This window comes from Hypomesus nipponensis, chromosome 1 (assembly GCF_054491055.1).
Source record: "Hypomesus nipponensis isolate SF chromosome 1, ASM5449105v1, whole genome shotgun sequence".
NCBI classification, from domain to species: Eukaryota; Metazoa; Chordata; class Actinopteri; order Osmeriformes; family Osmeridae; genus Hypomesus; species Hypomesus nipponensis.
In genome coordinates, this window is record NC_140361.1 from 15,196,224 (window position 1) to 15,212,112 (window position 15,889).

At 44.6% G+C, this 15,889-nt stretch overlaps 1 protein-coding gene across 1 annotated transcript; it reads right to left on the reverse strand.

The window, feature by feature from the left end:
- Window positions 1-451: 451 nt before the first annotated feature.
- On the reverse strand, window positions 452-11,931 carry LOC146302752 (carnosine synthase 1-like). Its single transcript, XM_084698366.1, has 9 exons — window positions 11,842-11,931; window positions 8,000-8,186; window positions 6,991-7,080; window positions 5,416-5,867; window positions 4,970-5,189; window positions 4,677-4,762; window positions 4,278-4,509; window positions 2,910-3,172; window positions 452-2,729 (listed from the first exon to the last, which is right to left on the reverse strand). The coding sequence occupies exons 1-9, from the start codon at window positions 11,929-11,931 to the stop codon at window positions 1,179-1,181; spliced, it is 3,171 nt and encodes a 1,056-aa protein (XP_084554492.1). The 3' UTR covers window positions 452-1,178.
- Window positions 11,932-15,889: the final 3,958 nt, after the last annotated feature.

The following is a 15,889-nucleotide window of genomic DNA, read 5'->3' on the forward strand; positions in this document are numbered from 1 at the left end:
CTGGTTCTGCTGGAACACTCAAATTTTGGGGGGAATCACTCTGCTTTCTTGGATTCTAATAAAACACTTTGCATTAAAGTCTGTTGAAGCTCCTGTGCTGTTGCCAAACTTAGAAAAATTAACCCAAGGACCTAGTATGTTTAATTTAACTTTGGCTTGATTTATACCTCTACACTACCTGATCTACATATTCAGCACAATAAATCACCTCACCACTTGTAGAATTTTTAACAACCTACTTTTAATATCGTCCTGACAGAACCAATTCCCATTAATTTATCTTTGATGATCATTTAAAAGTTGCAGAACAAATCAGTTTTCATTCCAGTGATGATGGTCCCTGAGTTCCTGTGAGAAATCTCTGCCGGGCCCAGATATGAATCTGCTTGGGTGCCACAAGAGTCCTAGCCCCCAATTTCCCCCCGCCCTCGCCACAATCAAATAGCCCTCACATTCCATTTACATTAAACAAAGAAAACAATTGTGACAAATCTCTACAGAAATGGACTGTACCTATTGTGGAAGGCGGTTTCAGGCTTCCCAGGTTGCGTCTTTTGAGAATATAGCTCGGAGAGCTCGGTTCAGGTTCTGCATGCAAGAATGCGGAAATCACTCTGGCGAGGGCTGATCTAACACTACATGGGATTCAGTACATATTTATACAGTTTGATTGGTCTATGACAATACATTGGTTTATGACAATACATTGACCTTCTTCGTGCTCTGTTTGTTCTGTCTGTGGCTGGGCCTCGGCTCAAGGTCCTAGTGGTAATCTCTGAATATGTTCCATTCTCCCTCGTATCAGAATGTCAGAATGACATTCATGGAAATTGCCCGCTACCCCCCCTAATACCCAGTTAATCAATTGCATTCTATTGAGATTGGCTGCGAGAACAGTCATCCCGCTCAGATGACTGTTCAGTTGCCTCAGCTAGTTTCTCTCAAGTGGGTGTTAAATTGGGGCACCTTTGTACCCTCCTTAGTCTTGTGTCCTAAAATGCTATATAGGTCAAGTGTGTGTTAACCAGGTTTTCTAGCCTACCACACTATTACAAAACCACAACACAAATCTCCTTGATTTCAAAGTTTCAATGTTTAAAAAGCTTTATCGTCACTCTTCTTGCAGGTGACATTCTTCCTTTTGCTACCACGGCTTCCACCTCTGTTCGCCCCTCTCGTTAGTTGAACTGGGAGAAGAAGTAGGCCAGGTCGTAGTGGGGGGGGCAGTGGAGCCCCAGTCCCTGGCACAGGGCCAGCAGACGTTGGCGAGCGTTGGCGGCGCTGTGGTCGTCTCTCACCCCAACGTTACAGAACGGATCCTCGTACTCTCCGGAGATGAGCTCGTCCTCGGTAGCAAGCTCGTTGAGGCACAGCGCCCCTTCCTGGTGGAGCCGGCGCAGGCGCTCAGGGCTGGCCGTGCCTCGCAGCGCCTGGAGGTGCTGGGACACCACGCACATAACCCCCGCGTAGTGGCCCCGTGCCGGGAGCCCCGTGGCCGAGGGCAGCCGGGGGCGCAGGCCGCAGGCCACCATGAAGGAGGCGAGGAGGATGTCGACGGCGTACAGTTGCCGTATCCAGTCACGGAGGTAAAAGCCCCCCATGCGGGCGTTGATCTCAATGAGGCGCGGGCCGCGCTCCGTCATCTTCAGCTCCACGTTGTAGACCCCGTCGCGCAGGCCGCAGCCCAGGCAGGCGTGGTGCGCCGCGCGGATCAGCTGCGCGCACTTGTCCGGGGCCAGGCCCGAGGGCATCTGGGCGGCCGTTTCCGTGAAGAGGGGCACCCGGGTGGGGCCGTTGTCGGACACGAAGGCCCCCTCCAGGCAGCCGTTGAACAGGAGCACGTCCACGTCGTGCTCCGTGCCTCCCACGTACTCCATCAGGGTCATGGTGTTGCCCCAGCCCAGCCCGATGCCGGGATAGTCCGTCTCCTCCCGTAGGTCCCCGGCGATGCGCTCAAAGTGAGCCAGGCTCTCCGCCCGGGAGTTTACCTTCCTGACGCCCACTGCCCCGGCTCCGTACTCCAACTTCAGCACGGCGGGGAACCTGACCGCCCCCGGTCCTGGCTCGGCCTCCCCAGGTCGGGTGGTCCCTCCCTGGGCGGCCTTCTCCAGATCCAAGGCGCTTTCCACGTGAGCGCAGGGCACGGCGTAGGAGCTGGGGGAGGGAGAGAAAAGCAGAGGGGATTGACCGAGAGAAACGGAGTGGGACTGCGTGGAGGCGGTGGGGGGGTGGGATGAGTGGAAGAGAGGGTGAGTGTTGTCGGGTTTGTCCAGAAAGAGGTCGCCTCTGTCGAAGTCGGCCATGGCTCTCATGCTGTTCCCCTCCATGTTGACCATGTCGTGGAACACTCTGTGTCCTCGCTCTCTCTCCCTTGTCTCCAGACCATCCGCTTGGCCAGACAGCAGCTCATCTGGGGCTGGATGGACCCCCTTGGACTTGACCAGACCCATCAGGTGCTGGTGGGTGAGGCTTTTCTCCTTGGCGATGCGGACGGCCTCGGGGGTTGGGCCTCGGAGGCCGAGCCTTTCGCAGACCAGCGCCGTCAGGACCACGCAGTCGTCCCAGAAACACACACAACCATCGGGGTGCAGCCCAGAGGACGTCAGCCAATCACAGATGCGGGTGCAGTTCTGGTCGTCCCGACGATGGTCTGGGAGATCCGGCAGGGTAAGGAAGTGATCAACCAATTGGGAGGCAAAATGGATGGGGTCGTTGTCAACTAACAGGATCTAATTGGTTAAGAGAGAGAAAGGGTTAGTTAGACATAAATCACCTTTTAAAATCACTTCTCACGGCTCAGTTGATCGTTTTTACTGAGAGGATGAGTAAGCTTGTCTGGTACACATAACAGCACTTGTTATTCTCGGCCGTGCACCCATTTAGTGGTCTTGAATGGAGAGCTCCATCACCTTGAGTTTGTAGCGCTGGGCTTGCTCCCAGATGAAGTTCTTACTGTGGAATCCGGCCCCCACCACCAGCACTGTCCTGCCCTGCATCAGGTACACGTGGGAGCGGGTGAAAGGGGTGAGGAGGAGGGTGCCCTGGCACCCCTCTGTCCCTCTGCCGCACCCCTCCAGCTCTGGGAAGGAGGACTGGAGGCAGAGGGTGGGGTGGAGGCCCAGAACCACCGACTTCAGGAAAAGGCCGTTAACGGTGAATAGAATGTCCACTCCTGTACCAATGACACATAAAGGAAAAGGTAGCATATATAAATATATCTTATAATAATATGATTAATGTTTAAATTATATAACGCCTTTCCAGAGCTCAAGGACGCTTTACAACACCAATACAATGACACATAAACAATCATGGACAAACACAAAATGTGAAAAGCAATGAGAAAACAGATACGTTTTTGATTGAGATTTGAACTCGGAGATGGATGTGATACTGCGAAGAGTCAGAGGGTGTGAGTTATATATTTAGATTAGTGCTGTCAAACGATTAAAATATTTAATCGCGATTAATCGCATTAATGTCATAGTTAACTCGCGATTAATCACAATTAATCGCACATTTTTATCTATTCTAAATGTCCCTGATTTCTTTTTGTCCCAATCTTTTTTCAAATTTTAATGCTCTTATCAACATAGAAAAGTGGTTCGGATTGCTTTGTGCAAATATTTTTTTTTATTGAAAACAACATTGCAATCGCCTGGCTTTGACGAGGGGGCAGAGAATTCGCATCAGCTGTGTGCTTGGCCATTAAGTGGTATTTCAGACTGGACGTGCTGCGATGATAGCTCAGTTTACAACGACAAAACACACAGATCACTGGTCTTGTCAATAGAACCATTTGGCAACTTTTTAAAAGCAAACTTTCCATTCAGAATCTTATTGGCATCCATTTCGGCATCTCGCGCTCGTCATCCACTCAAAACGTAACGTTAGCCTACTACCAGAGAATGTCTAATATCCGTAAACGGGCTCTGCTACTACTCTTTAGCCAACTCGCAAGCCAAACGAGTGTTTGGCGTGCCTGTTGTTTTGTTTCCGGTCTAGCTAGATCGGGTGTGGTGTTGTAGTTTTTCTAACGTCGGTAGTTGTTGCAACAGCATGTGAAAAAAACTACAAAGTTTGCTAGGCCAAAAAGAGCGTTAATCGCGCGATAAAATAATTGACGCCGTTAATTTGGGTTTGCGTTAACGCCGTTAATAACGCGTTAAACTGACAGCACTAATTTAGATGTAACATGTCTTAAAGTATTGTTACCAGTATGCATGTAAAACAGCATACACTAACAGCACACAGTAAAACAACCAAAAACACATTACCTATCATGTCGGTCTGAGCCCCTGTCCCACCGCGACACTGTTGGGACATCCCCGATTCAGTTTCCATCACAACTCGGAGGCAAGCCAAGGCGCTGTCGGTTGCTATGCGACGAAGAGAAACGGCCAGGGCGGGATCGGTAAAACCGAAATCCGAAAGGGTAGTCTCCAGAGACTGAGACAGGGAGTGACCATGAGAAAGTGGGGCATCGGACGCACCCACTTTGCACACCAACTGAGAGAGAGAGAGAGAGATCATCAGGGACACATCGTTATTTTAGGCGTGATGTCCTGATCTCCTTGGTCTTTTTTCCTGCTCTCCTACTTCCTCATGTCACTCCTCCCAACACCTCCATTCACTCTTTGCTTTCCGCTAGACCTCCTCCTCTCCCTCTATCTCACCTTGTAGAGGAGAGGTACGTCCTGAGGAGAGCGAGTGACGATGGCACACAGTCTGAAGACCAGGTCAGGGACCTGGGGACTGCAGTCTGACACACAGAGACAACAACAACCTCACCATGACCACTCAGACTAGGTTTGGAGCTGACATAACACCCTTCATTCATAAAGCCCCCCCCCCCCCTCCATATAAATGGAGCTTTGGAGCTCTAGAACTCTCATGGTGAACATAACCATGCTTGACACCCAACCCCCCCCACAACCTCCGCATCCCCCGTCCTTGCTAAAGCCCTTACCGGTGTACTGCTCCCAGGTGCGGCCCTCAACTCGAAACCCAGGCTTCAGAGGGGGGATGCAGGCCTCCAGCAGCACAGCCTCTCCAGGGAGCAGCTGGGGCAGCAGCTGGTCAACACGGGCCAGTACCTCCTCCCTGGAGCTCCTAGACAGGAAGACAGGGGGTGCAGCCGAACCCTCTACATCACAGGCAAACCTGCCTCCGCTGCATCGGAGGACCACCTTGATAATACCATGTCGGATGAGATGGTTAAGCGTTAGCACGCTAAACAACTGCTGTATGTTGGCCTGCCTGATTGAGGTACCCCCGGTCTTGTGTGATGTTGTGGGTTTGAGAAAATGGTCGAACATTTCCCATATAAGTTTTGTCTGATGCTATATAGGCAGTCCTCTATGGGTCGATAACACTTAAGCCGAAGCCCAAACAGGCTGGACACACAATACGTACCTTGTCTGACTGCATCAAACCGTCAGACTCCAGGAAGGACTCCACCTTGTTCCTGACAGAGTTCACCTTTTCCTCTTCCACTCCCATTTCCAGGTGTACCACCTCCACCTTTCCCGTTCTGCCCTCCTCTATGCCCATCTGCCCAGGGGGCATCAGGAGGGCCAGGGTTGGTGGACACATGATGTTGGCCTTCTGCAGCAGAACCCTGGTAACCAGGACATCTCTCCAGCACCTCCCCAGGGTTCCGGAACCTCCAGCCGGGCAGTCCGTCTCCCGGGTCATATCCTCCTCCGCCCATGGGTCACATGACAGGAAGTATGTGACCTTGCGCGGAGGGTTGAAGTTAGAGAGGAAAGTGCGTCCCCCGAGGTCAAAGGTGACCGCCTTGTGGACCAGGAGGGAGGAGGATGCACGGGAGAGCCAGGAGGGAGACAGACACAGCAGGGCGTCTCCTGGGGGGGCGAAGAGGGAGGGAGGGGGGTCCATGGATAGGCTTCAGGTCACTCATCATAATATTGAAAGAATGGGAGTGGGGGGTGGAAGCAGTTAAGGCATTAAAAACTGTGAAAAAACCTTTCACAAACCTTGACTTAAATTGACATAAATTGTCGTTTTTAATTTGCATTATTTATTAATCTATAAGGTAGGCTTTTGTCGATACCATCTTTTTTCTATAAATCAACTCTGATATCTTGCAGAAATAAATTACCCCCCCACACACAAAATGATCAGCTAAAATCAGGACTCTCCCAAACATCATTACCAAGTTAGAAGACATGACAGAAATCACAAACAGTGCAAACAGCAACCCAATAAAACCCTGTAGCCTCCAAATGATTAGCAAATGTTTCCTTCTAAATCTAGCACTGGTATCCTATAGTATTACCCCCCAGCTAATCATTTAATAACACCACTTACTGAACTTACTAGTACTCTAGTAATATATTTAAACATGTGGGATGTACACACGTATATAGTAAATATGAGGACAAACATTTCAGGAGAAAACACTAATTGCGAGGGAGTTCTACCTACTACTGAGCAAACATTTATGTATAAATAGAAAGGAGGGGGTCAGGGACATTCTCATTTAAATGTCAACATTCAGTGACTATCAGCTTTCCATCAAACACGATTCTCTACTTTACGATGATGGTGTTGTTGAAAGTCCTTTAGATTAGTGAATAATGTCAGTACACAGGAAATCCCAATTTCCTCTGCAGTGTTAAGGTTAGTGATAGCCCAGATCTACTAAATCGACTATTGATTACAGACTTCACACAGCCTAATTTGGGTTGGGGTTTTGATTCGAAAATGAAAATATACGTTTCACTGACAGGTAGAAGGCACCAGGCAATGACAGGCTTACAAAACCAGAGGGACTTCCAAAGAACTTCTTGAACTGAGAACTTTGCGAAACTTCCTGTTTGTGTCATGTGTGCATCATATTGTCCGTGTCCGTATTTTGGTCGTTTTTTCCCCCCACTACAAGAGCACCTGTTGTGGTTTTTAACTGCTAATGATCTCCTTCGCATATCAGGTTTTCTGTATGTAAAGATGGTGGGGGTTTGTTACCTGGACTTCTTTGTCCAGCCTCCAGCAGCAGAGACAGGTAGGGGAGGGGGGAGCCCAGAACACAAACACACAGCTCAGAATGACTCACACCTGGGGGGAGAAAATCATTCATTATACATATGATTGTTATTGTTATGTGTTTTGGGGGGAATTGGGGTTCAAATGCCATTTCATGTGAGTCTTTCATGGGTATATGTTTTAGAATGTTGTGAACCCCTAATCTAAGACAAATTTATGTTGTTGTGTGGTAAAACATTTGAATATGAATTTGGAATTCAAACCTGGAGGTATGCACATTACTTCGTATTAGTTGTGCGAAGGACAAAAACGTAACTGTACAATGTACATTGTGTCCACAGCAAAAACACCTCTCCACTGCCTGGAACACAAACTTGCTACATGCTACATGCTAACTCAAGACTAGTAGCAAAGGATCCTCGGACCCTGAGTGACACTGATGCCGATAAAAGGTTGCCTTTGCCATTGTTGCCAACACAAGCCAAGCAGCCACGACTTGACTTTTAACAGCAGGTTACCAAAGCAGTGATAAACAGGCTTGTAGCAGCATACATGGTAGAGGAAATGTTGCCATTTTAAGTTTTAAGCATTATTCTATTTTGAGACATTTTGTTTACTGCCAGTACTGTAGCTTGTTATGCTTGACAACTTTTAGGTTGATGTTCACTTTTTTGTCATCTTTGAGGTATTAAAAAGCATAAAAGAGAGATCTGTCCTCATTATAATAAGAATTTCAGTTGATTTGGGCATATATATGTTACATATATTGTTATCTGGCAAGTGCATCTCAGGTGATGTTACGGAGTAATCCAAAATTAATGTAACTAGTTGTGTAACTAGTTACTTTCAGCAGTGAGTAATCTAGTAAAGTAAAGCATTACTTTAAAAAAAGTAACAAGTAATGTGTAATCAATTACTTTTTTTGAGTAACTACCCCAACACTGGTTATGTTACACTTTATTCCACTTCACTCTGCAGAACGGGGCCTTACCCTGTGGCAGGTCCAATGTACTGGGCAGGTCAATTTCCTTCAGAGCCTTCTGTAGAGTTTGGAACAGTGCCCCCTCAGGGCTGGAGGAACATGCTGCCCTAGGACCTCTGGCGCTCCCACAACCCTGGAGGGAAGAGGGGAGGCAGGGCCTGGGAACCGTGCTGCTGGAGAGAGAGCTGAGAGAGAGCTGGAGGGGACAGAGAGGGGAAGGGGAAGGGGAAGGGGAGGGTTTGCAGAGTGGATTAGCAATAGGCAGCAGCATGGGGAGAGGGCAGGACCCCATAATACAGTGGAGAGGATAAGCATTAGGCATCAAAAAGGAGCAAACATTTTTTAACATTATAAATAAATATCTTATTGTGGTGCTGAGTGTGGCTGTAACATGAATGCTCAGGAACATCTGCTTACCAGACCTTGCCCTTTGAAAATGAACATACAGTGTGACATCACACAAGGCCACATGCAGTGCCGGTCCTTCCTATAAGCGACATAGGCAGCCGCCTAGGGTGACATGAAGAGGGGGGTGGCAATTTCCCAAGTGCATCCATTTAAATTAACCTTCCCGCTGTCCTTGAGATGCAAATGCACTATCAGCAGAGGGCACCAACCGTGGCACGTCAAGTGTAGGTAAACCTTGCTTAAGGCGCCAAATGTGCTAGAACCTGCACTGGCCACACGCATTATTATTTACAACGTATCGCAACATGAACATCAGATCTATACGTGGCTTTGAGGATCAAACATATACTACTGTCAATGCTACGTTACAGTAGTGCACCTTAGTAGATCCACTTACATAAAGTCATCATGCATATTACCTTCTGATCTGGGGTTAGATTATTGACTTCCTTTAATAGCTCTGCTGGCTTAAAGATAACTCACTAGGAGCAAACTAAAGGTGTGTGGCAACAGACAGAGAGCACACATAAATGTAACTTCCCTCTGCAATTTTTCCCAGTGAAATTGCAGAGGATTCGCTCTGTGACACCTCATAACCTAACAAACAGCTCCAGGTGAACTCGACTCTCTGGACATACATTTCTGTTCATTTCTCAGGCCCCCCCTGACCTGCCTTGTCAATCTGAGACTGACTTTCTCTGACAGACTCCACTGCCATTTATCTATTTGTCAGTAAACTTGACCACCTCTGACTTTTTTTTACAGATTAAAATTGTACACATTTAATATTAATCTATCCAGCTTTAAATTTAAAAATGCATCTTTATCAACTTTTGGCAAAGTAGGCTATCAATGAAAGCAACTCTGCATATTTTTAAGTCTGGTGATAAAGCATTTGTCTCAAACTACAGGCCCAGTCACTATCAGTGATTTCCAAGGTGTGTGAAAAATGGGTAGCAGAACAGCTGACAGCACACTTAAACTTCTGCACCCAATGCAGTTTGGATTCCACGCTAATCAAATCAAATGTATTTGTATAGCCCTTTTTACACGCAAGCATGTCACAGAGGGCTAATCACTCTACGGAGATAGTTAACTGCTACTTCCTAGAAAATGTCCAAATTGGATAGAGGTGGAGTAGTTGGTGCTGTTTTCTTGGATCTTAAGAAGGCTTTTGACACTATTTTACACAAAATTATCTTATTTTTATTTCTCAGCAGAAGCCACAAAATGGATGAAGTCATATTGAGCTGATAGGACTCAAAGTGTACACTTTGGAAGTAGCCTTTCTCCATAGTAAAAATCCACCTTAGTAAAAATATTGGTGTACCCCAGGGATCAGTATTGGGACCGATCCTGTTTAGCATTTACATTAATTATGTACCTTCAGTGTGTCCATCTATTAATGTTAAAATGTATGCAGATGACACTGTTCTTTATACACATGCAAAAACCAAAGAACAGGCTGCCACTAAACTAACTGCAGCATTGGTCCATGTCTCTGACTGGCTAAAAACGTCATCCCTACACTTGAACACATATAAAACAGTATGTTTGTTCTTCTCCAAGAAATCATCAAATGCACAGCCCCTTGATGTCTTTATTGAAGGACAAAAGCTCACAGCTGTATCTGATTTTAAATATCTGGGGATCATTTTAGATTCCAAATTGAACATTTAAAAAACATGTCAAAAAGGTGGCCAATACTGTTCAATTTAACTTGGCTAATTTTAGACATGTAAGGCCGTACTAAACTACAGAGGCAGCCAAATTTTTATGCAAGCCATGATCTTTTCTCACATCTTGTACTGTTACACAAGCTGGTCACAAGCAAGTACAACAACTCTGAAAACAATAGAGACCCTCTACAAGCAGACCTTAAAAACTCTAGACCAGAAACCTATCAGCTCTCACCACTGCCATATAACAATAAAGTATAACTTATACAAATTTGTCCATTTCTTACAGTTTTTGGATGCCTGTCTCATTTTTTAAATATTTCATGGGCTGGCACCTCCACCATTAAATGAGTTTATAAAGCTGAAGGATGCCAATGGCTTGGCAACAAGTGCAGTCACCAGGGGAGACTGTGTTATACAGTATAGACGCAGTACGTTTGGACAGACAGTCTTCTCAGTACGCGCCTCTGGAATACCCTCCCTACTGATGTAAGTGCGCCAGTATTTCAGTGTTCAAAAACAAACTTAAGAAATGGATACAAAATAACCAAACCTGCAACCATAATTAGGCCACTGCATTATTCACACCGTAACTTCTTTTTATGTTTCCTGCAGCACTTTGCAGTTCAGGCGGCCGCCTTAGCCACACACCCCTGCCGCCTTGACTATGTTGTCAAAAAACGGTCGGTCCATTTACATTTTTACATGTTTATCAATGTACACTGTCCTTTTTCAAATAAACGCACATTATTATTAGCAGGGAAATTGACCTACAAAGTACTATATTAATCTACCACCAGCAATTATGTACAGTTGTATTATTTTACATGCTCATCATTAACATGCAAACTTATAATGGAAAGCTGAACTCACCATAGTGACTGCAGGGACCAAGTGGCAACCTGGAAATGACAGAGATAAGGTTGGAAAAAAGAGGGAGGGAGAGAGAGAGAATATTACTTGTGGGAGGGAGTAAATATGAACATGAGGCTATTCATTAAAGAGTAACCAAACACCTAAACCTCTTTTCTGATTTATACATCTGTGATGAAATACTCAGGCAAATCTTTACAACCAAAAAATAACTGGTGGTAAATGTCTCAGTTCCATTTGTGGTTGGTTAAAAACTTTGGAATAGCTTCTTAAGCTATTGTGTTTGTGCCCTTTGGAAGAACTCTGACAGGGAGGGATTGTGATAACTTGCCACTTTCGTGTATCATTTCGAGCATTTGAGGAAGTCCCTAAATTCATATTCATGTAAAATCTAATTTAATGCAGCCAGAGATGGACAGATTTGTATTTGATAGGGCCGATAAAAAAACGTAATGTAATTTGTAGAAAAATACTTAAGAGTGGTGTCATTTTGTATTTAAAATACTCAAAATACTTTCTCGTCGAATCAAAAAACAGTTCACGAGTTCAGTCTTCAGATTAAAGCTGAGTTAGAGACCCTTCGTTTTCTGGAGGACACCAGAAAATACCTGCTTTCTCTTCAGCAGTACCCACTTATCAAGCTCCTTTTTGTTTGATTTAACACAACCCTCCCCTCTTCAGCTCTGGTTGTGAGACTGTTCTCGTTTGCAGGAATAATATTCCATCCACACAGGAGGCGGTTAGCCCCAGAAATAATTGAAAAGTTAGTTATTCTTCAAGGCAACTAAACTGGCTACTCAGTGGTTGGGTCTCAACTCACTTGTTACGCTACATGGACTGCATTTATTTACAATGTTTGCCTCTCATTCACCCATTCATACTCACACATACCGACGGCAGCGAGCTGCCATGCAAGGTGCTGGCCTGCCCATCGGGAGCAACTTGGGGTTCAGAGTCTTGCTCAAGGATACTTTGAAACATGACCCAGACGTAGTCGGGGATCGAACCGCCAACCTTGCGATTAACAGACAACCCTCTCTACCCCCTGAACCACAGCCCCCCTCAAGTTACCTGTTCACTTTTGTATTGAAGTTTGTAAGTGTATTTTTTCTAATGAAAGTTGGACGATCTGATGCTTCAGTTTCCCCTGCTCAGCTTATATTCATTTAGGTGTGTGTGTGTGAGTGAGTGTGTGAGAGTGAGTGTCTACTCATCCTCTGATGCTTTAGTGTGTGTGTGTGTGTGAGTGTGTGCGTGTGTGCCTACTCATCCTCTCATGCCTCAGTGTGTGTGTGTGTGTGTGTGTGCGTGTGTGAGGGAGAGTCTGTGTGACTCGTCAGTAGTTGATTTTATCAAGGACTTATGCAACACTGCTATTGTGTTAGCATCCCTGTGTAGGGGCAGGTAGTGTGGATTACACACACACACACACACACACACACACACACACACACACACACACACACACACACACCCTATGGCAGAGAGAGAATTTTCAATTTTCAACAACTATTTTATATAAGCTTTGAAAACCACGCAAGAACATCAGATCATTTTGAGACAATATTGAATGAATAAATATATCGAAGTTTATACGTTTATGGCTTTTAAGTCCCATTAATAAAAAAAATATATGCATAAATGATGTATATGTATTGATTTTGTAACATCAAGTTGTTGTCTTTTAATAGCTTGGCTTAGTTACACTGACATTTTGTGACTGTTCTTTCTTTTTGTGGGGTTCACCAGAGCTTTGTGTACATTATAGCCCAAACCTGAATGCTCTGCTACACCAAATTGTTAGAAAATTGAAAATCCAGAGTATTTCCTATATTTTAAATGCAAAATACATGTAATGTCTTACATTTTCTGGCACCAGTATTTTGTAGTTTATTTTAATACATTTATTTGAGGGATATTTTGTATCAAAATACATTTGGATGTATTTTTGCTCATCTCTGATTGTAGCCAGCAAATTCTAAACTCTTGGAATGTATAATATAATGTATATCATTTCAAATGTATGGGGTTAACGTTTGCCATTTTGTGAGAAAATTAATCAAATTAATGACCGTCACTTTTACAGTTTTGTCTGTAACATTCATTGGTTTAACCTCTCTTCAGTATAAATACCGCCCAAACTGTTAGGTGTTTGGTGGCCTAGCTTTAAAAAGTGGTGTTTATGAAGTATAATTATTAGAGATTTATTGCAATTAACGTGCTGTGGAATGTGCAAGTGAGGCAAGAAGCGACCAGGGATGCAATCATTGAGTTCAAAACATCTTAGATTACAGTTGTAACTGGTTCTAAAAATGCAAGCATGGAACTCATTCTGGTCAGTCGGGCCTGCAGCACTGGAGTGAAGGACTACTAGCTCAGTCAGGCGACAAACCGTTGTTGCAAGGGAGGGGGGGGGGGGTCTGGTCAGTCTGGAGTAGATCATTAGAGGTTACCACTGCTGACCCTCACTGGGATGGCCTGACCCCTAACCCCCTTTAGTTATTGGGCAGCTGAGGCTTTCTCAGCATGGGGGAGTGTGATTCCCTTGCATACTGAGAAGGGTCAAACAGACCATCATTTTGGTGGTCAGGAGGTCAGAAACTGCTAGTTAGACAGGCCTGTCTGTGTCACTCCCCCCACCCCTCCTGGGGAGACCTGGGACACACACACCATTTGTGTCTAAGCCTTCAACACACACACACACATAGAGACATGTGGAGTTGGAGAGAGAGGTAGCTGAAAAGAGAGTGACAGAAAAAAAGAGTGCTGTTTTCATATAGTGACCCCTTCCCGGCTACAGGGCTGTCCATCATCCATTGTGTTTTCAGACATTAATCAGAGAAGATAAAGATCTTTATACAACATTTGATTTACACCACTCTGATTGTCTTAATTTTAACAAGGAAGCGTATGACAATTTGCCCTGGATATAAGGCCCAACTGGACTCCCAATAGGGCTGGGCGGTAGAGTTATGGCCTAAAATGTTTATGACGGTATAATTCCTAAGCACTGATGGTAGCGGTATATATCACAACATATTAGTTATCCTTAAAATGTCATGACAATGCAACCGCACCACAGCGGCTAATCTACCGCACTCGGACAGATTTGGATTGGGTAACTACGGTGTGTCACATGAGTAGAATTTTCCAACTTTTGCAGTGCTTTGCCACAGAAGAGCGACTTTAGCGTTAAACAGTTATGGGATTGCAAGAAAACTGTTAAATATTTGTTGTGAGTTAGCTATAAACAATTATTACATGGCTGAATACTCTATTCTGTTGGCCTACAATAAACATTTCACGATTCTAACCAACCTGGCATTGGATTTGTTAAACGCATTCTGGTAGATTGTTCATATTCGCGCACATGCATGGCTTTCAGGTGGTGAAAAAGATTATTAGTGTTTCCCCCTTTGACTAGTACAATTCATCAGACAACAGAGGCTGTTTGTTGGTCGATTAAGAGGGCCTCCGGCCTCGTGGCTACGGCCGAACACCACCCGTGGGCAGGGGTGGACTGGCCATCGGGGATACCGGGGGAATCCCCGGTGGGCCGACGGGGTTGGGATGGTCCAAAATACCGACATAATTTCATGATTTACCGGCCCTCCCGCTGACATCGCCGGCACCTCTAACTGATTTCCATTTTACACAGCTTGAACACATTATTTGCTCCAAGAACGGGTAAGTCGTTGACTGAGTTTTATATTCCTCCTCGCGATCTGTATTCATACTCATGGTGCCTATTTTTCGAAAAAGTGTCTTCTGAAATGTGTCCTTACAAACTTTCGACGTTCAACGTAAGAGAAGATATATATGATGTAATTTCTTTGTAATTATCCAAAATAATGTTAAATGTATGGGTATTTTTCCAAGTAGGCCACTGATTGGTCGATACGTGCGATGCATTGAATGGGCAACGCGCCGTGTACTGAGTGGGCCATACCCATGCGCCATGTATAGAGTCGGCCGGTCTGACAGTAACTCCCGGGCCACTTTTTTCCCCAAGTCCACCCCTGCCCATGGGAATATCCCTTATCTACCCCACTCACTTTCGTACTATATTGCTTTTATTTAAAAAATTATAGCCAACCAATTAACATTTAAACACAAATTTATTGATTGTTATTGATTGACAAGTTTATTTAAATTTTGCCTCAGACCAATGCATTGTATTTGAAATTCTGCGGGTTTTTGTTTGTGCCTGTGTAGGCTACTAGTCCAGGCAAAGTAACTCATTTTGGAGCCAAAATAGAAGTAATTGTAAAAAAAAAAAAAAATCAGCATAGATCATTTCTATGAGGTGTCCAGAACAACATACTAAATGTCCTAAGAAATCCTAGTTGTGGAAATATGTTTAATTCTCACCAATCCGAGATGTGTGCCAATAAGGCCAGGCAATATCACACCCCAATGGGGACATTTTTTTCCTTTACTCCTATCAAAATAAAACTTTACACAATTAAACTAACCATGAAAAGTAACATTTGTATTACAGGTCTCTTTGAAAATGAATTTTTATATGGAAATGAGCTATACACTAATCGAATATGCCCAAAATACACCCAAATAGGCATAATTTTTTCCTTTCCTCCTACCACAATAAAACTTAACATCGTAAAAGTATACATAAAATGTAACTTTTTTTGTATTACAAGTTTCTTTTGAAATTAGATTGAACATGCACATGAGCGTCACACTTATTGAATATGTCCTAATTTGCATAGGCAGAAACACTATTCATATGTATGACAAATTACTCGCCTGACGTATCACCAAAGATGCTTTATTGTGAAGATGACTGCAGTAGGTTTTTGAAACTCCCATTTATGGGGGACTCCTGCCGGGACTGCAGTGAGTGATGACTTTCAAACACAGGCTAACAGTTAAATGAGGTAAGTAAGTTAAGTTTGATTAAATCTTGTATCTAGTTAGG